This window comes from Oryctolagus cuniculus, chromosome 5, assembly GCF_964237555.1.
Source record: "Oryctolagus cuniculus chromosome 5, mOryCun1.1, whole genome shotgun sequence".
Lineage (NCBI taxonomy): Eukaryota > Metazoa > Chordata > Mammalia > Lagomorpha > Leporidae > Oryctolagus > Oryctolagus cuniculus.
The window spans coordinates 115569328-115592863 of record NC_091436.1 but is presented as its reverse complement, the minus strand read 5'-3'; the positions used below and the strand labels follow the sequence as shown (position 1 = coordinate 115592863).

Genomic DNA, 23536 nt, shown 5'->3' with positions numbered 1-23536 from the left:
ATCACATTTGTCCTTTTAAACTGATTTATGAGGTATCTATTCTAGAGTATATTTTATTCTGCTCCAACAGCTACTAATGAATTCTTTGATGGTAGGTTTTTGTCACATATATTTCTCTTGGTTCAGGGAAACTAACCTGTTGGAATGTTCTGTTGAGGCATTTGCTTTTATATCTTGTGACATTTATCATTACCTAAGGCCAGCTGCCTGACTTCTCTTCAGTGCTCTGTTTATGGGGTTTGAACATCTATAAATGGAAACACTAGCTAACCAGAAATTATCGCCAGGGCTTTCTGATAGTGTCCTAGGCTCTCACAATTTGGAATGTCCTGTGACATCTAACATGTAAGCACGTCAAATTGTTTTCTAGACAAAATCTTAACCTCTCTACATTTCTCTCTCTCTCTTTCTCCCCTTCTCTCTTCATTCTCTTCCAACATGGAATTTGAAAAGCATGAAAAAGGAAGTTTATTAGACAAGAATTTAGAGGAGAAACTGACGGTAAGGCATGCGAGATTTAGCATGCACGATTTCTAATGTAATTGGCAGGGTAAAAGAGCAGCTGTCACAGATTGGAAAAGCTGTACTAGTCAGACTATATTTTTGTGTTTTGGTGGTCAATAACTTTGAAATCTTTGAGTTTCATGTGCTTTCCTGAAAAAATGTAATAAGGTATGTATAAAATTTCATTACTAGAATGTGGACGAATTTGATTTAGTTAAATGATTTTGTTTATTTCCATTTTAAAAACTGGAATCCATTTATTTTGAGCACTTGTTGTGATCATATCAACAATGGACGCTTGTTTTATTGATTGATATGAGGCTTATGGAGGATTCAAAGTTCAATTTTTCTTGGAGATATTGAGATTATGTGTCGAGGAAAATACACAAGTATTATAGAATACTAGAAAGTTGTATGGAGTAATTTTTATAAACATTTGTCATGGAGATAAAGTTAATTTTCCAGAAAGTTTTTCACTTGTTTTTGCTACAGAAGTTGAATAGTAACTTTAGCTTGATGCTAAGCAATTCAATGTCATGGAATAGACATAGTCACATATTTGCTCAACCATAAAATGTGCTATAACTAGGTTGTGCTGTTGGTAGTTCATCTGATGGGTATAGATGGTTCCTTATGTTTGTAAATTTTCCGTGGCTTCAGAGATAATATTAAATTGGGTGTAACTAATTTTCATAACATTACAAATTGCCAGAAGTAAAGCCATACAGAATATAGAAAGGCTGAATTCATGGAAAAACATTATTCTGGATATCTGAAGTTGAGGTTTATGCAGTATTAATGATAGTAAATCTTGGAAAATGAAAAAGAACCATTCTCGGTTGTGTTTTCATATCTTAAGGACTTAAAGAAATGCATTGGGTAAAATATAAGCTTTTCTTAAAGGATTCAGGTGATCATTTTGAATGTCAGCTGTGGACCTTTGCTCTGTGTGATTGTCCCATCATGTAATAGCCACACAAACGCTATCTTGCTTTTTGGCTATTTTGAACAGCTATACTCTTCTATAGAATTAACTGGGTATTTCAGGTCACAATTCTCACTCCAAACTTCTACGTGTAAGACAATCAAATTTTATTTAACCTTTCTGAGTCAGGTCACTCTTGCAAGATGAGGAACAGAGATAACTGATTTGAAGGAATTTGTGAGTATTGAAAACTATAATGCACAAGAAGCCCCTAGCCTATTTTCAAATGGTTTTTGGCCTTAACCTTAGTTAAAAGGTTATTTTTAAAGAAAGAAAAAGTTGAATGCATTTCAAAGCAAAAGGAAAACTATTGTAGGCTGAATGGGAAGGCTTAGTGATCATAAACTTTATAAAACTAAATAGGAATTAAATAAAATACATGCATAAGGAGTTGCTGTGAATTAGTATGGTATTTGTATTTCCTGGCAATCTTTGCAGAAAGTTTTGCAAATGAACATAGTGCATATGAGATGAGTGCACAAAATGAAAATGGTCTCTTGTTTGAAATGATTTGATGTATTACCATCTCACTTTCTGGAAGGTCAAACCTTCTATATGCACAATGTACCTTGAACACTGCTATGAATCTGGAAATGAGCAAAAGCCTTCCCTTAAGAAAGTGGCTACCACAAAGCTCATGAACATGGTTCTGGAGCAGAGGCCAAGGGCTAGCCTTCAATTAACTTAGGGAGAGAACACGTGAGAGTTCAGTACACGTAGCAATTGTGTGTACAGGCAAATGAGACTACATAAGTCAGACACTTCTCTGCAGAGGAATTCTGATGATGCAGTGTTATCCAGAAAAGGTTAGCTTATGCTCAGTATTTTCTATTTTAAAATGTTAGAAAATACATAATACATCTTTGAAGTTTCTGATAAAACATATTTTAAACATGTTGGCTGTTTATGTGGATAATCATCCCCAAACTTCAATTTGTGGAACATTGTGTTCTGTGTTAATACCAATATAAGACAATAAGACCAGCTAGAATGCTGAAGGTAGTTTAAAATTTATTCTGTGACGCTTGTTATGTTATGAAAATTATTTATTACAAGTAGTAAAATTTATGGTAGTTTTAAAAAGAGGCTATTTTATCATTAAAATATTTAAGTATATGAATAATATAATGTTGAATTACAGGATGCATCTTTAAAATTAAAGTTATATTTTTCATATGGATCTTTATAATGAATAATGTTATAGTGTATATCACACAATTAAATAATATGCATGGTTGTCTTTATTTGAAAAACGTTTAAAGTAAAATCTGTTGCAAATATATTAACAACATCTACAGTCTATAGAATTTTAAAATTTATCAGTTTATTCTACTCAAAGAGACAGATAAAAATAAAACAGGATCCTTTACTATATATCGAACATAAATTTTACTTTATCTTGTGTGAGTGAATTTATACTTTTAAATATTGATTTGTTTTTTGCTCTGAATTTGTTGCTCTTTGATATTAAAAACAAAGATTCTTGGGTGCTTACCAATTGAAGGTACCTCTTTCACATCCATACATCATAGATAATCAGAAGAAAAAGGAGTGATACTAAAATCTTTCAAAATTTCATAAGTATACTAATGATAAATGAAATTTTTCATAAATTGGACAGTGTTTTCCTAATTTTTCAAATGTAAAAAAGAAAAATAAATTAGTATAGACTTAGGCTTTTCATACTGAAAAGTCAGCTATTAAAGTTGTGTTGAATATCTTAGTCTTTGGTTCTGTAAAAGTAGATTACACTAAAGGTAATTTTGTGCGAAACGGTGGAGATGAGTGGAGGCAGTGAAGAAATTATTTTGCGACAATGTGTTTCAGTTTGTTTGGTTTCACAGTAATGGCTGTTGGGCTGAATGGACCTTTTGTTGTACCTGTCATGTGTTTCCCAAATTATGGTAGGAACTCTGATTTTCTACACTTCTCTGCAAAACGTGGTTCTGGTCTGTGCTCAAGAACATTCAGGAATGCATGAGGCAGTTATTTCCCCTGAGCGACTCATTTTATATTTTGGCATACTCAAGGCTGTGGGACACTCTGGAGGTTAATCTAGTGTTTCTTAAACCCCCTACCAACATAATGCATCTTAATGGGTATGCAATGACAGTGGATATTCTGAAGTACTTGTGTTCTCTGGAACATACTTTAGGAAGTGAGGTGTTCACATATGAATTAAGTTTTATTTTATTTATGAGTTGCATTTCCAGAATAGTAACTCACAGAGGAATAAAGTCAACCTGATTGTTTCTATCTATAATACAAAGTTACTGCTAGAATAATTTTACAACGAAGTATTAGTTTCTATTTAATATGTTTTAATAAAACAAACAGGTGGAATTAAAGGAAAAAATCCTGACTGCTCTCCAACTACTCTCTTTTGAAGTTATTAAATGTATCAACAAAGAATTTCACTTAGGTTTATCTTCAGATAAAGTTTCATAATGAGAAGGAGCTATTCATGTATTAATATAGTAAAAATGGTCATGAACCTCAGGACATTCTGATGTAATAATGGCTTCTTTCTCAAGAGATGATAAGAACAGGCAGATCTTATGCATAAATCTAATAATTTCTATTGCATCAGCATAATATGCCTCTAGAGATAATTTTATCTTTCCAGATAAAGAATGTTCAGTATCACAAAAATAATAATGAAAGAATATGTGTTATAACTCATTTTGTGTTGAAACTTTGCAGAAAAATTCAACATAATAGTCAATTTCTGAATATCATAAATAGTGCTTCCTTGAATAAAGGTAGCTCTCTGATATTAAGAAAGAAAATGTCTTTTGAAATTAGATTATTATCAATATATATTTGATATAAAGAGCCTCAAATAAATTTAAATTTTAAATTTAATGCTTGAGCAATTTTGACTGTCAATTTGAGAATGAAATTCAATGATACATAAATTAAGACCTCACAATAAAGCATTCTTCATTTCAGAAAAAGGGGTTCATATCAGTTTTTAATACAATGAAAGTGAAAAATTGGGTAAAATGTAAAATACAAAGTAATGTACACTTTAAAATTCTGTGATAATCTAGTGAATGATAGCTTTAAATAAGTTTAAATTAGTTAATAATTCATAGATTCATTAATACAAATAAAATTAATGAAGTTGTAAGATGAAATCCAGTAGCAATAAAACAAAAACAAAAGCAAAACCAAAAAACCCTTGGGATCAGTGCTTCAGTTATAATATCTGCTGTTGTTATCTGATAATGTTTGAGTTTTGTTGATGAATGTCTTCAGAGTTACATCTTAAATGACTAATAGGTGGAAATTTCTCAGAGAAAACAATAACACAAAAGATTTTCAGATACACATTTCTGCTGGTCCAGGGTTGGATCATGCAAAAGCTGGGAACTGGGATTGCAGTCCAGGTCTCCCACATGTGTCTAGGGACCCAATTACTTGGGCCGTCACCTACTGCCTCCCAGGGTCTGCATTATTAGGAACTGAAGTTGGGAACTAGAATTGGGAGCTGGATCTGGGTATCAAACCTCGGCATTCTGGTGTGGGGCCTGGATATCTCAATTGGTGCCTTCACTACTAGACTACATGTCCAACCATTTAAAAAATTGTTTTTAAATACACATTTCTGAACTTCTCTTTTGAACATGACAAGGTAATAAGGGCTGCTGTGGAAACACACATGGTGAAGAAAGGACTAGCTCTTAAGGCTACTATTATGCTTGATTTTTTAAAAAATAAATTATGAACTAATATGGTTAAATTTTACAATTTGGGAAATATTCTAAATATACAAAACAAAGACATCCATATTTCTCACATGGACTTGTGGTAGCAAGTCCATAATTATTCATCAGAATGATTTAACAATGGGAACAAGGATGGCACATTTCTTACAGAAATATATTTTATTCTGTCATTATGTTTAGTTATTTTTCTTTCCAATTTTGTCTAAATGGAGTCATTAGTAGGTAACAAGCACTCAGCAGGCCCTGACATACCTGTGTACCCGATACATTACCTAGACATTATTTTCAGTATGTCTCAAATGATTTAAACATCCTGTCTGACAAGGCTTCTTTATGTGATAAAGTAAGTGATAAATTAAATAAGTAGTAATGCTCTGGAGGAAGATCTATGGAAGGTATATGCATCCTAATATCATAATTGATTGCATTAGGATATTTTTAAAGATTGATTTATTTATTTGAAAGTTAGAGTTACAAAGAGAGAGGGAGAGGCAGAGACAGAGATTCTCCATCTGCTGGTTCACTCCCTAGATGGCCTGAACAACCAGGCCTGGACCAGGCTGAAGCCAGGAGTCGAGAGCTTCTTCCATGTCTCCCACATAAATAGCAAGGTCCAAGCACTTGGGTCATCCTTTGCTGCCTTTCCCAGGCTGTTAGCAGGGAGCTGGCTTGGAAAGTGGAGTAGCCAAGATAGTAATTGGTGCCTATATAGGATGCTAGTGTCACAGGCATTGGCTTTACCCACACACCACCATGCCTGCCCCATGCATTGGGAATTTGAACTTGAACCATCATCCATCCACTGCCTCCCAAGCTAATTTTGGTGATGGCCAAAATGAAGGAAAGATGAAAGTAAGCAATGGCATTTCCTTTTCTTTGGTATTAGATTATTTATTTGGAAACCATCCTTCCCTTTCTCTACTATTCATTTTGTATTTGGCCAATAAACTTGCTTTGGATGACCATTTTGTCTGAGTTATAATTTTGATGTTAGATATAAATTATCTCCAAACTAAGCTCCCCTAGCTGCTGACTTACATTTGTTTTTATGAGTGATGCTATCGTGGGGAATAGTGGGCATTCCAGCATCTTCACGCCTGTGCTGCTCTCCCTAACATGTTCGCACTGCTTACTGGGAATTCTACTCCTCTCCTTGGCATATCTCCCAGATTGTCCTTCATCAGCAGCATTTTTGGAATTTATTATCCACTTTTCTTCAAAAAGGGCTAGAGCTCTGTAATAAGTTGGCATCAAAATACTGTGTATAAATAATTGTTGTTCAAAAACAGATGATAGTGAACAAAATTTTACAATAAATTTCTCAATAGGCACCCCTTAACTGGAAGTCCCATGGAGGGAATTCAGAGCCAGTGTATTCTGAATTTCTGCATGTAGTGTCATTTATGAATTTTTAGTAAGATTAATTTATTTCCATTCTTAGGGAGACAAGATCTTTCTGAAAAGTCAATAAAGAGATTGTAGGATTGATCCTTCTGTACCAGTTATTAGTGAGTTCACTGATTAAGATCATGTTGTGGCATAGTAGGTAAAGCCATTGCCTGTGACACTGGTATCACATATGGGTGCCAGTTCAAGACCAGCAGCACCACTTCTGGTCTAGTTTCCTACTAATAGGCCTAGGAAACCAGTGGAGGATGGCCAAATGTCCTTGGGTCCCTGAACCCACATGGGAGACCTGAAAGAAGCTCAAGGCTCCTGGCTTCAGCCTGACCCAGCCCCAGCCATTGTGTTCATTTGGAGAGTGAACCAGCATATGGAAGATTTCTCCCTCTCCCTCTCCCTCTCCCTCTCCCTCTCCCTCTCCCTCTCCCTCTCCCTCTCCCTCTCCCTCTCCCTCTCCCTCTCCCTCTCCCTCTCCCTCTCCCTCTCCCTCTTCCTCCTTCCCTCCTTCCCTCCCTCCCCCATCCCTTCTTCTCTCTGTGTAACTCTGCATTTCAAATAATAAAATAATTCAATCTAAAAATGAGAACTGAGCCATCCCTCAAGCATTCCAAGTAATAATAAATTTCTACCTTTACCCTAACCAAGCATGTGTAGTTGCAGTCAGCAACAATGAATCTTAACAATTTGGTAGACCAAACTGAAAAACTAAATTATTGCTCTTAAATATCATTAAAATTTTTAAGAAAAAATTGTTCATTTTATTTGAAAGAGAGAGAGAGAAAGATTAATATTCCATCTGCTGATTCATTCCCTAAGTGCCTACAATAGCCACGGCTGGACTAGACTGAAGTCAGAAGCCTGGAACCCAATCTGGGTTTCCCACATTGGGTAGCAGGAACCCATATACTTGAACCATCACCTGCTGTCTCCCAGGATGCACATTAGCAGGATGCTGAGTCATAAGCAGAGGAACCAGGACTCAAACCAGACACTCCGATATGATATTCTGGCATTCCAAGCGATGTCTTAACCACCTCCCTTAAGTTTCTTTTGAATAAGAAATAATTCCATGCCAACTTCTTTCTGGTGTTCTTTCTATAAAGCCAGTACCAAATAATTTTTACAAAAATTCCTAAAGAATTTTTAGCACAAAATTAAAAACTAAAGAGGAAGAAAGTGAGAAGCTGTGATGGTGGTGACAATGATGGACAGCAATGGGGAAATTACCAAGCTATGGGACTTGAAGTCCTAAAGCACAAAATTGCATACTAAGGTGAGACTGGAAAAATGGTGAGTCAGGGTAGTTGCATGATGTATCCATGCACATGAAAAAGTTGGGGCATTATAGTATACATGTATGTGATGAGGACTTCTTATTTGTGGAAAGAAGATTTATCTCCTTAAGTGCCAGTTAGTGTGGTGAGAAGCATGTTGGAGCTCAGTCCAGGAAACCAGTATGACCGTTAAAGTTGCATTTGGGCAGCCTTCAGTGAATCAGTTAACCTTTGGTTTCCTTACCTACAAAGTGATTGGGTTGGTTTTGCAATTGTTATGCCCCTAAAATCTGGTAGTCTATGGAAAGTCTCTGCTGGTTGTAGACTTATGAAATTCTTTAATATCAAGTCATGCCTGTTTACAAAACAGTAGGAACCTTGAAGTATTTTCTTTTTTTTAACTTTTATTTAATGAATATAAATTTCCAAAATACAGCTTATGGATTACAATGGCTTCCCCCCATAACGTTCCTCCCACCCGCAACCCTCCCCTTTCCCACTCCCTTTCCCCTTCCATTCACATGAGGATTCATTTTCGATTCTCTTTATATACAGAAGATCAGTTTAGCATACATTAAGTAAAGATTTCAACAGTTTGCTCCCTTGGAGTATTTTCTATTTCTAATATTATCACTGACAAAATTTAAAACAGCATTCCTTGTTATTAGATGAAATCTTCCTTTTAGCTTAGAAATTCACAGTTCAGTACTCAGGAATTGAATGGAATTTTCTTTTGTTTACTTTCACTGAGAAACAACAAAGATTCTGGAATTGGGGCATGGATGAAATTGTGGAATAAAGTTGCATTCCAGTGCTTTTGTATCAGTGTCAGAATAAAAGTTTTGTTTTCTCATAATGCATAAAACAAAGGGGCAGGAAGAACAAGTGAGGAAAAAAGTGTATGAAGCCTGCATTTTCAATGTTATTCCTAAAGTGGCTTCTTTAGTTCTTATTCATTCCAGTTCTCACTCCCCCTGCAGTGGACCTGACACAGATATCTTAGTCCCTTTGCAGCTTTAATTTTAGCCCCTCTGCATTGCCGAAAGTGAGGACAAAATGGACGCACCCGAATGGCAAAGCCCTGGCTACCATTTTCAGTTTTTTTCTTCCTTTAAGAAAAACTAGGGCTGTGTCTATGAGAACCCAGGGAGGGGAGCTGAGAGTTGAGAAGTGAAACTGATAAGGATCCAGATTTCTACTTTATGGTTAAAATCAAGGCATCCAGTCCTTTGAAAACCACTGCTAATTAAAGCAGTGTCTGCTGATAATGTAAGTCTGAGACGCACTGTTTGAATGGATCTTTTGAAAGAGCTCTGTGTGATGGTGAATGGCAGATGGGAGATGGATGGATTGCAGGCTTTAACTGAGCTGTGCCTTCTCAGTGACATTTATAACATGCTGTACATGCAGCGAAATACTTTCTCGGTTCTCATTGTGGGAATTAGAATTACATAGCCTCCCAAGTATGGTTCCCCTAAGGGAATGACAAATAGACTGTCATATTAGTGATGGAATTACATTAGAGTCGTCAGTTTCATTTTCCTACATGACCTTCATAGAAATAAGGAGGTGATTTTAAAAAATTGATTAGAGGATGTTTGTAGCTTAATTACCGATCTGTTGCCATTATTTATAATCTAAAAATTTTTAAGTGCCTTTTACACATTTCCTTTCTCACTGAATGGTTGTTTCCTTGAATGAGTGGCTTCTGGAAAAGACATCACCCCAGCTGTGTTCTCTAAAATAGGCCTCGTACCTGTGTGCATGTCAGAAAGTAACGATTCAGAGACCACCTCATGGTTTTAAATACTAACTTGATGACATTTGTGTTGGAAGAAGATGAGAGAGCCTGTAGAATTGCTTTCGTGAACCTGTTATAATTTCTCTGGGGATATCTTGTCCTGGTGGGAGGCTGAAGGAAGAAAATGTCAGCATGAATTAATAAGCTTATCAAAGAGAGTGGGGTGTTTTTTGGAATGTATGAAAGAAATACAGGAAATGAGGAATTTTATCATTCCTATTTTATTTTTCCAGTGGATCTCAGCTTTCAGTCAGGGAATTCCTGCGTTTTGCTGTGCTCTCTGCTTCTGTTCATCCACAGACTGATTGATTGATTGATTGATTGATTCGTTCATCCTGTCCAGGAGTCATCTGCATGCAGCTTGTTGATGCCCAGGATGCCCAGATGCTGGGGCTCCCTTGCATGGGGTGAAGAATGAGAAGGAGGGGCTGATCCTAGGGATTTCCAGTGACTTCCTTTCTTTTTGGGCCCATGTTACAGTCTTGCTTTTGTAGAATTTTCCTCCTCCAACCCTGGTGCCCTCTTGGGTTTGCAAAGGCATGTGTTAGGGCCTCTTCTTGTAGCTACACTTTATCCGGCAATACCTGTCCATCTCCTTTTCATCTTCCAGGAATTTACAATGTGCTTTTTATACTGACTCTCCTCCCAGGCCTGACTTTTCACTGTTGTAGGTTTACTCATTTGAATTTCTTTACTCTACATCTTTACTTCTCTAATAGGGTCAGAAGAAGGATATGAAACACACATGTTGCATCAGCCTGCATGAACCAGAAGCCTATTTTTAAAGCTTTTTCTCAGTGCTTTACTGATATTAAATTTTTTTTTCAATACAAGGTGATGTGTGTTGTGGAATATCCGTATTCTTCCTTGAGAGATGCTGTGATATGGTTGTGTCACCTGAGTCCTATGTTGAAACTTAATCCGACTTGATAATATGAAGAGGTGGAACCTGCAAGGGGTGATTAGGTCACAAGGTTGGAACCCCAGTGGATGAAATCTGGGCTTTTATAGAAGGGTGCAAGGAGTGAGTTTTTCCTCTTTTCCTCTGCCATGTGAGGACACAGCATCTGTCCCTTTGCTGCCTTCTGTGCTTTCTGCTATGTCAGGATGCCTAGAAGGCACCATCTGCCATGAAAGAGCTTTCAGCAGATGCTGAGTCTGCCAGCGCCTTGATCTCAGATTTCCCAGCCTTCAGATCTGTGACAAAATAAATTTCTGCTTTTTATAAATTACCCAGTCTCAGGTATTTTGTTATAGCAGCAGAAATGGAATAGGAAGAGAGATAAACATCGTTATAAAAAACCATGATGTAAGTTTGATGTGCGGCATGCCCAAACCAAGTTCTAGTCACATAACTAAAGCCACAGCATTTCTGAAAGCTTGAAAACCGCAGCTAGCATGACAGTTATAATCTCTGCCTCCATTTGTTGTGCCACAGTGGTTTTGATGGTTCAATGGCAGGGACTCTGGGACCAGGATTCATATCTTGGTTGTTGTGTGTTCAACCCAAGTGATTCAATTTCTGCATCTGTAGCATGGGAAATCATTTGCCTAACAGGGATGTCACATGGACTGAAAAAGGGAAATATTTGCAAACTGGTTGCAAATAGTGAGTATTCAACCGATGGTACCGTTAGAGAAGTAAGAATTACAGTTGTATGCAAGTTACTGCTTGTGTCTGGAGAAACCCTGGGTTTATGACTGGGGATTGTTCTTTGCAGACAGAACCTCATGTGATTTCAACTCACTGATAGACCAGAAACTATGCCTACTTACCCACTGGGAAATGAGCCAGCATCAAAACTTTCCTAAGTTCAAATTTTATTTCTACCCTGTGAAGACTGAAAAAGGATAAAAAATAAGATTGTTTAAAACATTCCTGGGGCAGACATTGTGGTGAAGTGGGTTAAGCCACCACTTGGAATGCCTAAATTAGAGTGCTGATTCAAGTCCTGGATACTCCACTTCTGATCCAGCTTCCTGCTAATGTGTTCTGGAGAGCAGCAGAGGATTCAAGTGTTTCGGTTCCTGCCACCCTCATAGGAGACCTAGATGGAGTTCTGGGCTCCTGGCTTCATCCTGGCTCCACCCTTGCCATTGTCAGCATTTAGGGGAGTGAATCAGTGGATGGAAGATGCTTCTCTCTCTCTCTCTCTTGCTCTTCCTCTCCTTCTATCCCCCATTACTTTCTATCTCTGTCTCTCTGCCTTTCAATTAGATGAAAATAAATAAATAAACATAAAAAACCTCATAGTGCCTGTTCTGAAAGAAATGTGGCCTAGTTTTAGTGGAGAATAATTATATGAATATGAATACTATATAGACATAAGAACACATAGATATTAGGAAATGCAAATAATTCATGCCATACCTAATACGTGGTTCATACAATTAAGTAAAAAATATCAAAGCTGCTAAACTCAGGTGGGATATTTGTAGCAGGGGAGGCATACAGTCAAGTGGAAAGAGAATAGGGAAGGCATGCTGGTGCGTGGTATGTGCATGGAATGTTCAAAAGAACAGAAATATATTTAACAGTGCAGTATGGTTCAAAGAAGTTGTAGGCCCAGAGACTGTTTTTTATGCCTCTTACTTTCATCTGGCATTATCCTTCCTTACACTTAAGATATTTTCCTAGGAAAACAATGCCTCTAATAGTTTATTTTTTAATTTGAGAATTTTCCTACAAAATACATGGTCTCACATACTGCATTAGGGCCATAAATTGGTCCAGCTTTTCTGGAGTATAAAATGCAGTGAGACTTTAAATGTGCACACACCTATCAGCCAGGTAACTTTATTCTAGGATTTTTTTTAAAGCATGGAAATATAAACATATTTAGGTATAATGTTTATTAAAATTTATATAAAAGTGAAAATATTGGACAAAATAGGGGAATTAATGACTGGCCTATGATAACATAATGAGAAAGTTTAAAAGTGTTGGTATAATGAAAAATATATTCCCTTTGTTCTACAAAAGTAGAGCTATATAGATCCTTTTATAGATCCTCCATGTCAGCAAACATTAGCATGTAAATCAGTTGAGTATATGTGTGCAGCACATCTCTATTAGCCAAACTTTAGAATTTTTTTAAAAAGATTTATTTGAGAGGCAGAGTTGCAAAGAGAGGAAGAGACTGAGAGGTCTTCCATACACTGGTTTGCTTTCCAAATGGCCTCAACAGCCAATGATCCATATAGGACGCTGACAATGCAGACTTTGCTACTCCACAGCACTAGCTCCTACATTGTTTTATGACCATTTTTATTTCCTTGAAGACACTATTGATACCTATTTCTAAATATCTGAGTTATTCATGTGATGAGCAGATTTATTATTCTTATTTAGCCAGGTGATCATGTAGCTTATTATCTGAACAGCAACACTTTTGAGAGTGAATAGGGGCCTATAAATAATTACTTTAGGACAATCAGGATTGACACAGAAAGGTTAGGGCACATGGACACATGATATTTAACTTACCCTTAGGCAGAAACCTGGAAATCAATGATTCCTGGGATTTGAGCATGCTTCTAGACTGTAAAACTTGGAAGAATTCTCTGATAGATAAATGCTGTTTATCTCTGGTTTTAGCAAAAGGATGGGGAATACCAAAAGGACAACTTGAGTCTACTTACTGACATCCTTTCCAATGGTGTAAACTTAGTTTTTCTTTGTGTTTATCATGTGTCCTGATCAGTATGAGTTGCTATCATAATATGTCATAGACTGAGTGGCTTATAAATAACAGAAACGGAGTGGGTATTTGGCTCAGTGGTTCAAATTTGCCATTTGGGACATACCACTTTGTAGTGCTTGGATTTGAGTTCTGGCGTCACTCTCCATTCCAGTTTCCTATTAACTTAGAGTCTGAGAGGCAGCAGGTACTTATGTTCTTGCCCTCCACGTGGGGGATTCTGATTGAGTTCCAAGTTCCTAGCTTCAGCATGGCCCAGCCATGCTACTGTGGGCATTTGGAGGAGTGAGCCAAGGGATGGAAGATCTCAACTGTCTGTTTTTGTTTCTCTGCCTTTTAATAAATAATATGAATGAGTAAAAATGACAAAAGTCACCAAAAGGATAATTTAATGTTATGAAATACAAACCAAAATGGAAATGTATTTCTCACAGTTCTTAAGGTTAGAAGTCAATGATTAGGGTCACAGCATGGTTATTTTCTGGCCTCAGTCCTCTTCTGAGTTATAGACTGCCAACTTGTATCCTCATGTGGCACAAAGAGGGGGAAAAGTCTCTGGAGTCTCTTAAGTCAGGTCATCAGTTCCATTCATGAGGGATTCATTTTCATGAACTTCCAAGTGCTCTACCTCCTAATATTATCACATTAGGGGTTAGACTGAAGAATGAAGGCCAAAAATGATTTGTGGATTGATATTTATCTGTGCAAAGGTTGCACTCACTCTAGAGTAAATGAGAAAGATAGGAACAATGTAATTTTTTTCATAGGATAATTTATATTAATTCAATTTATTTAAAGTATTCTCCTTTTTGAGGTTATATCCTGTCTCTTTTTTTGGTTTTACATTTTCCGCTCTATTTATAAAATTATAAACATTTCTTTAAAAACAATTACTGATCCATGAAGTCCAAAATCCATTCTTTCTGACATTTTGCTCTCTGCATTCAGATGTCTTTTGAAAGGTATAATGAACTTCCATGTTTTAAAAAATAATATTTACTTATTTGAAAGGCAGAGAGACAGGGGGAGATAAAAAACACACAGACACACAGACACACAGGGGATGGGGGTGGAGGAGAGAAAGAGGGGGATATCTCCCATCACTCATTTACTCTCCAAATGGCTGCCACAGCCAGCTCTGCGCCAGGCTGAAGCTAGGGGCCTGGGATACCATCCTGTTCTCCCACATGGGTCTCAGAAGTCCAAGCACTTGGGTCATCTGCTGCTGCCCGACTGGTTCCATTCAGAGAAGCAGGGTTCAAATCAGGCACTCTGATATGGAATGCCAGTGTTAGAATTGCCCGCATTTGCTGTACCAGAACACCAGCCCCTGAATTTTCATATTTTCATCATTACCACTGTGACTTCTTAGCATGTTTTCTATATTATACTTTCTTGCTTCTTCTAGAGTCTTAATATTCATATTCAGCAAACCACTTTTATCCATTTTATCATTCTTGTCACGTATGTAAGCAAGCATATTTACTTTTTACATTAATTAAATTAGGCTTAAAACTAACAAAGATGTTGAGCATATACTGATAAGAGATTACATTCCTGTCATACAAGTTAATAGAAGTAGAGTTTGCTATTTGGAAATATAATAACCATATAATCTCCATAAAATATATAAAATAACTTAAATAGTTGCAAATATTGGCATTTTTAAATCTTTGAACAATACAAGTTTCACTTATAAAAGTGATTAGGAAAACTGTGTAAGGTTTTGGAAATTGGTATTTCCTGTAATTTTGGAGCATTTTATGTAAAATGTTTAGTGGTTTAAGTTTGACTCTCATCTTGGTTTCCTGTGTAATTTGTTAGAGAAAGTGGAACTATGCGATGACATTTCATGAACTTTAAATCATTCTCTTCTGAAAATCATGCTGGGAGCTGCCATTTAAAAACAAACAAGCACAAACAAAATAACTCAAGAGGAATAAATATGTTGGGTTTAAAATGAGTGAATGTTATTGAAGTGTATTAATGGCCCAAGCTATCTCAAAGCCAGAGCTCGCCTGTCTATCAAAATGAAAGACACCGTGCACCTTTAGCATGGTGCAGATGTGGGCGTTGTGTCTCTCAGGTTTAAAGTCTGAATGAAATACATCTCAGTGACCGAATCACAAATTAGAAAATTTCCTTTGGCAAGGTGGTAAACTGGAATTCAGTTTCAGATGAATGACTGGAGGCTTATCTTATTTGAGAAACTGTAGGATGCTGCTTTACTCAGCAAACAAGATAGGAAAAATAAGAGTGCTGCATTTTATTTCTGCCCTAAATCACCCAATCTCTCTTGATTTTTTAAAATCCATACAATAAAGTTGAATTGTATATGAGAGATGTAATATATACAGCAATCCATAGCTATGTCCATCGCTTTGCATGTATTCTGAGTTTTTAGTTGTATGCTGAACTGTTCAGCCATGCTGAAATTTTAATCCTTTTCAGTTCAACAGCAAATAGTAAGTACAGAATAATTCACTCTCAGTTACTCAGAGCACTTAGAAATCTGAAAGTGGCTTCTCAGCAGAAAATGAATAAGACTATGTCAAAACAACATATTGGCCTGAGAAGGGCTGAATGCATAGATACTTGTTAGCAAGTTACATTTTGGGGTTGAATATAGTAGAATCATAGAGATTTAGAGATTACCACTATCTTTTTTGAACATTTGATCTGTATAATGCTATTTAATTTCAATCATAGGAATCTGGAAAACATCATGCTGAGTGAACTAAGCCAGTCCCAAAGGGACAAATATCGTATGTTATACCTGATCAGTGGCAACTAACTGAGCACCAAAAAGGAAACCTGTTGAAGTGAAATGGACACTATGAGAAACAGTGACTTGATCAGCCCTTGTCCTGACTGTTGATGTACAACTTAATACTTTATCCCTTTTAGTATTTTTTGTTCTACTTAATTCATCTGTTTTAAAATGTCTCTTGGGCAACTATCATGTGCTAGGCTTCTTTGGGAGTACTGAGGGTATACAAGAGGACAAGACCAATTAGATGGCAGTCTTCCTGGGATCAGAATTAAAGTAGTAGATGGTGAGAAGGCTGATGACCATGTAGTTAGTAAACAAATAACCAAGGTAATTTCAGATAACAATCAATGGAAAAAGAAAATTAGAGTTTGCTTTTACTCCAATGACAAGTGTCCTTCTGAGATGAAAATTAGAGAAGGGGGCTGACGCTGTAGTGTAGCAGGTAAAGCTGCTGACTGGAGTGTTGGCATCTCATATGGGTGCTGATTTGAGTCCCAGGTGCTTCACTTATGATCCAGCTCTCTGCTATGGTCTGGGAAAGCAGTACAAGATGGTCCAAGTCCTTGAGCTCCTGTACCCATGTGGGAAACCCAAAGAAGAAGCTCCTGGCTCTTGGATTCAGATTGGTGCAGCTCCAGCCATTGCGGCCATTTGGGGAGTGAACCAGTAGATGGAAGACCTGTTTCTCTCTCTCTCTCTCTGCCTCTACCTTTCTCTCTGTGTAACTCTGACTTTCAAGTAAAATAAATAAATCTTTAAAAAAAAGTGTTAGAGAAGACACAAATGAGAAATAGTCACTGGAATATGGGGGCAGAGACGAGTTGAGCTGTCCTTTCTCCTGGTAGTGCTTTAATTCATTTATCAAAGATTAGTTGGTTGTAGATGCATGGATTAATTTCTGGGGTTTCTATTCTGTTTCATTGGTCTACATGTGTATGTTTGTGTCAGTACTAAGCTGTTTTGACAATAACATGCCTGTGATACATCTTAAAATACAGCATTGTGATGCCTCCAGCTTTGTTTTTTTTTTTTTTTCATCTATGTAAACATTTTTTGTACCTGGAAATATTTTATTTAAGGTATCCAAACTTCATGTATTTTATGTATACAAATTTAGGAACATAGTAATTCTTCCTACCCACCCTCCTTCCCACCTGTACTCTCACCCTTCTTCCTCCTCTCCTCTCCTATTCACATTCTTATTTTTTATGAAGATATATTTTCAATTAACTTTATATATTCATAAGGTTAACCCTACACTAAAGTAAAGAGTTCAACAAATAGTATAAAAAACAAAAAACCCACCATCCCTCAACAGTCGAGACAAGGGCTGTTAAAAATCACTGCATCTCAAACAATTTCACACCTATTGATTACCTTTTAGGTACTCTGTTAGTTACCACAGATCAGGGAGAGCATATTATATTTGTCTCTTTGTGATTAACTTTTTGTTTCACTGATCTTTTGTATTTTTCTTTTGATTTCAGTTTTATTTCTTCTCCAATTTTAATTATTTTTTTCTCCTACTAATTTTGGTTTTGGTTTGTTGTTTTTCCAGGTCTTTGAGGTACATTGGTAGCTCATTTATTTGATGCCTTCCCAATTTCTTCATGTAGGCATCACATTGTTATAAACTTCCCTGTTAACACTGCTTTAGCTATATCCCATAAGTTTTGATATGTTGTATTGTTATCTTCATTCCTTTCCAGAAATTTTTTGATTCCTCTTTTGATTTCTTCTCTGACCCATTGTTCATTCATGAGCATGCTGTTCAGTCTCCATGAGTTTTCATATGTTCTAGGGATTCTTGAGTTGTTGATTTTCAGCTTTATTCCATTGTTGTTAGAGTAGATGCATGGTACAATTGCAATTTTTTAAAAATTTGCTGAGACTTGCTTTATGGCCTAATATGTGGTCTATTCTAGAGAAAGTTCCATGCACTGGTGAGAAGAATGTGTATTCTGCAACTGTGGAATGAAAAGTTCTGTAGCTATCAGGTTCATTTATTTCATGGTGTCGATTAACTGTTCTTTTTTGCCAATTGTTCAGTCTAGTTGATCTGTTCATTGCTGAAAGTAGGGTGCTGAAGTCCCCCATTACCATTGTATTAGAGTCTATGTCTCTCTTTTGATCCATTATCATTTCTTTGAAATAGCTAGGTACCTTGTAATTGGGTGCATATATGTTTATTATTGTCACATGTTCCTGTTGAATTGATCCCTTAATCATTACATAGTGCCCATCTTTGTCTCTTCTAACAGTTTTTGTGTTAAAGTCTATTTTTTCTGATATTAGAATGGCCAAAATCAGCTCTTTTTTGGTTTCTGTTGGCATGGAATATCTTTTTCCATCTTTTCACTTTCAGTCTGCAGGTTTCTTTGTCAGTGAGATGTGTTTCATGTAGGCAGCAAATAGGTGGGTCTTGTTTTTTAAACCATTTGGCAAGTCTGTATCTTTTAACTGGAAAGCTGAGGCCATTTACCTTCAAGGTTATTATTGATAATTAATGACTTTACCCTGCCATTTTACCATAAAGAACCCTAATGTTTACCTTGTATTTCCTTTGTATTTTTACTGGGAGATTTTCTGCCTTTAAATTTTTTTCATAGTGATTACTATATTTCTTTGTTTCTGTATATAGCACATCATTAAGCATTTTTTGTAAGACTGGATGAGTGGTAACAAATTCTTTCAATTTCTGTTTGTAATGCAAGGTCTTTATTTCACCTTCATTCATAAATGAGAGCTTTGTAGAGTACAGTATTCTGGGTTGACAGTTTTTTCCTCTAAGTACTTAGACTATATCTTGCCATTCTCTCCTGGCCTGGAGGGCTTCTGATGAGGAGTAAGCCATGAGTATACTTGTAGATCCTCTGAAAGTAATCAGACGTTTCTCTCATGCACATTTTAGTATCTTTTCTTTATGTTTTACTCTGGAGAGTTTAACTACAATGTATCATGATAAAGGTCTTTTCTGATCATGTCTATTAGGTGTTCTATATGATTCCTGTACTTGGGCATCTCTTTCTTTCTCCAAATTGGGGAAGTTTTCTGTAACTACTTCAATGAATTGGCCTTCTAATCTAGTCTCTCTTTCTATACCTTCAGGAACTCCTGCAACATGTATGTTGAATCATTTGATCACATAAATCTTTATAAATTCCCATACTATTTTGATTTTTTTCTAATTTCTTCATTTTTTTTGACCTGATTGAAAAATTTCCTAAGTTTTATCTTCAAGCTTGGATATTCTTTCTTCTGCCTCACCAAGTCTGTTGTTAAGGCTTTCCACCATGTTTTTTATTTGGTCTATTGAATTCTTCTTTTCTAATTTTCATTTTGATTTCTCTTTAAGATAAAAATTTCTTGGGAAAAATTTTAATTCATGTGATTGTATGGATTTATTTAATTTTTACATTTGCTTCTGAACTCTTCTGAATAATCCTAAGATTAATATTTTGAACTTTATTTCTGGCATTTCATCAATCTCTTCATCTTCACATTCTAATATTGAAATGTTATGTTCCTTTGGGGTAAGCATGCGGTCTTCCATATTCTTGTTTCTTAAATTTCTTATTTATTTTTAGACATTTGTTGAGATACTTGTTAATTTTTTTCTCTGATGGCTTTTATCTTTGGATTATGCTTCTGTGGCTTAAATACCCAGAAGTGTGTGCTGGGTATGGCCAGGAGCTCTGGTAAGTGCTCTAGGGTGGGACAAGTACCTGGGGTGACACCAAGTTGGGTAATAGGTCTTTTTTTTAATCTGAGTGGAGGATTTGATCAGCTCTGTTAATATGGTCATACCCTCACCTCTTCTCTTCCAAGGTGATCAATGCTTACGTGTTATCCCACAGTTGGTGCAATACTCATCCATGCTACCGTAAGAACCACACAAAGGATCTATACTGTGTTCAGTGTGATCATGGATATTGTTGCAATGTCCCACCCCAGGCAATCATGGAGCTCTGAGTGTGTGGAGCCACTCACAGTGATTGCCCCGAGACCTAGCTACACTCTGTGCCCTCTTATGTAGTCATGGTGTTTCCACTGTCTCAGCACGGAAGGCTCCTATGGTCATGGGGTGCTGAGGATCTACTCTGCTCTGCTGGTCTATCCTGTCCATAGAGAGGTGCAGACACTCCCAAAGCCAGCTGCCTGTTTGTGCTCTATCTAGGCAATTTGAGCCCCAGGGCCTGTGATGTGTTAGGAGGCTAGAAGAACCTCATAGTCCTAGTTGGGTGCTCAGCATCCTGTGAATATTCCCAGTCAGATTCAGGCATCTCTTTTTGGCTGATTGCTAGGTCACCAACACAAGCTGGCCAGCTGTAATGTATGTCAAAAATAGAGCCCGCCTTCTCTCAGCCAGTTACAGGGCATCATTGTTGGAGGGACAGGGAGAGAGAAATATGCACATTTTTTCCCTTTAGGTTGGCAGGTACCCCATCTCCCACAGGGCTCCAGGCTGGATTCACACCAGGCTCTTCCCAAGGCTATATTGCCAGTGTCACAGGCTGCTGCATCTAGTCTAATTTCACTCTCCAAAGCTGGTTCTGAGGCTCACTGCTGCTGTGGTCTTGTGTGTGTCCATGCTCGTGCTGCATATCCACACCCTCCACATAGATACACAACATCCCTCTTCCTTCCATGGAATTTCCACTACAGTTCTCTCCCTAAATCTTTCCAGAGATTGCACTCTTTCTACTTTTTTTAAAACTATCTTCCCCTAGTCCAGAGCAGTAAACTCCCTCCCTGCTCCGTCTTCAGCTTTCTTTTTGTTGTTTAAGATTGCTTTGGTTACTTTAGGTCTTTCATATTTTCATTTGAATTTTAGGATTTTTATTCTGTATATGTGAATAATATGAGTAGGATAGCTTTGCATCTGTAAAATTGCTTTAGTAGTATGGATATTTTGATGGCATTATTCTAATCCATGAACTTAGGACATTTTTCCCTTTTGTGTCTTCTATTCCTTTCATTAATGTTTTATAATTTTCATTGTAGAGATCTTTCAAATCCTTGGTTTCACTTATCCTCAGGTATTAAATGTTTGCTGCTATTGTGAATGGGACTGATTTTATAGGTTCTTTTTCAGTCAGAGCATTGTTGGTGTATAATAATACTATTGATTTTTATGTGTTGGTTTTGTATCCTGTAACTGCTGAATTCTCTTCTGAGTTCCAGTAATCCCTTAGTGGAGTTTTTGGGTGCCCTATGTAAAGGATCATATCACCTAGAAGCAGGGGTTATTTGTCTTCCTCCTTTCCAGTTTGTATACCTTTGATTTCCTTTAACGAACTGAAGAATAAAAACTACCTGATTATCTCAATAGATGCAAGAAAAACATTAAAGTATAGCATCCTTTCATGATAAAAACCTTAAAAAATGAGTATAGAAGGAATATACCTCAACATAATAAAGGAAATGTATGACAAACCCACAGGCAGCATCATATTGAATGGCAAAAAGGTGGAAGCATTTAAATTAAGATTTGGAACCAGACAAGGATGCCCACTGTCACAATTACTATTCAGTATATTTTTGGAAATTTTACTGCTGCCTGTACTTTTATAATAATATCTAAAAAATTATCAGACCAATGGCAAAAAACTTTTTATATGTTTTCTTCTGTTACTTTTACAGTTGCGGGTTGAATTTTTAAGTATTCAACATATTTTCAATGATTATTGTATATGATCTGTGATAAAGATCTTATTTCATTCTTTTACATTTGTATATCTAGTTTATCCAACTCCAATTCTTTTTTTAATATAAAGCTTTTATTTAATAAATATAAATTTCATAAGTACAACTTTTGGATTTTAGCAGTTCTCCCCCCCATACCTGCCCTCCCACCCCCAAACCATCCCACCTCCTGTTCTCTCTCCCATCCCATTCTTCATTAAGATTCATTTTTAATTATCTTTATTTACAGAAAATCAACTCTATACTAACTAAAGATTTCAACATTTTGCAACCACACAGACACACAAAGTATAAAGTACTGTTTGAAGACTAGTTTTACTGTTAACTCTCATAGTACAACACATTGACAGAGGCCCTACATGGGGAGCAAGTGTACAGTGACTCCTATTGTTGATTTAACAATTGACACTCTTATTTATGATGTCAGTGATTACCTGAAGCTCCTGTCATGAGCTGCCAAGGCTACGGAAGCCTCTTGAGTCCACAAACTCTGATATTATTCAGATAAAGCCATCATCAAAGTGGAAGTTCTCTCCTCCCTTCAGAGAAAGGTACTTCCTTCTTTGATGGTCCCTTATTTCCACTAAGATCTCACTCACAGAGATCTTTCATCTTTTTTGCCATAGTCTCTTGGCTATTCTGCCTTAAATGTTCTCATGGGCTTTTTAGCCAGATCCGAAAGCCTTAAGGACTGATTCTGAGACCAGAGTGCTGTTTAGGGCATTTGTCATTCTATGAGTCTGCTGTGTGGCCTGTTTCCCATGTTTGATCATTCTCTCCTTTTTAATTCTGTCTGTTATTATTAGCAGACACTTGATATTATTTATGTGACCCCTTTGACACTTACTCCTATCTTAATGATCAGGTATGAACTTAAACTGATCACCTTAACTAGTAGCATGGCATTGTTACCTGCCAACTTAATGAGATTTGGAGTCCCATGGCAAATTTTTAGCTTTACCCTTAGGGGTAAGTTTGAGGGAATGTGTGCTGAGCTGTACATCTCCTCCCTCTATTATTCTCACTTCTTCTTTTTAACAGGGGTTAATTTTCAATTGGATTTAAACACCTAAGAATAATTCTGTGTTAAGTGTTCAACCAGTGTTAAGTGTGTTCAACCAATGGTATTAATTAGAAAAGAAAGTACTAAAAAGAATAAAATAGTAAGCTCTTCCTTGACTGTCAGGACAAGGGCTGATCAAGTCATTGTTTCTTATAGTGTCAGTTTAACTTCTACAGGTTTCCTTTTGGGTGCTCAGTTGTCACAGATTAGGGAGAACATATGATATTTGTCCCTTTGGGACTGGCTTATTTTGCTCAACATGTGTTTTCCATATTCCTTAATTTTGTTGCAAATGACCATCTTTTTTTTTTTACTGCTGTGTAGTATTCCATAGAGTACATATACCATGATTTCTTTATCCAGTCTTCCCTTGATTGGCATTTAGGTTGATTCCATTTCTTAGCTATTGTGAATTGAGCTGCAATAAACATTGAGGTGCAGACAATTTATCTGCCAATTAATTTCCTTTGGGTAAATTCCGAGGAATGGGATGGCTGGTTTTTTTGATAGGACTATATTCAGATTTCTGAAGTATCTCCAAACTGTTTTCCACAGTGGCTTTGCCAGTTTTCATTCCAACCACATCCTCGCCAG

At 36.7% G+C, this 23536-nt stretch overlaps 1 protein-coding gene across 47 annotated transcripts in view; it reads left to right on the top strand.

Moving 5' to 3' along the window:
- The first annotated feature begins 284 nt into the window (after nt 1–284).
- The window catches only part of MLIP (muscular LMNA interacting protein), a 313811-nt gene continuing 290559 nt past the window's right edge, over nt 285–23536 (top strand). For 19 of the 47 annotated variants that reach the window (XM_070073977.1, XM_070073955.1, XM_070073952.1 and 16 more), the window contains exon 1: nt 292–501. In XM_070073977.1, the coding sequence (XP_069930078.1) occupies nt 439–501 (63 nt within the window). In that variant the 5' untranslated portion in view covers nt 292–438. Of the gene's footprint in view, nt 673–8950; nt 9168–23536 lie in introns of those variants that run through there. The other 28 variants (XM_070073972.1, XM_070073963.1, XM_070073950.1 and 25 more) reach the window with 11 other exon arrangements.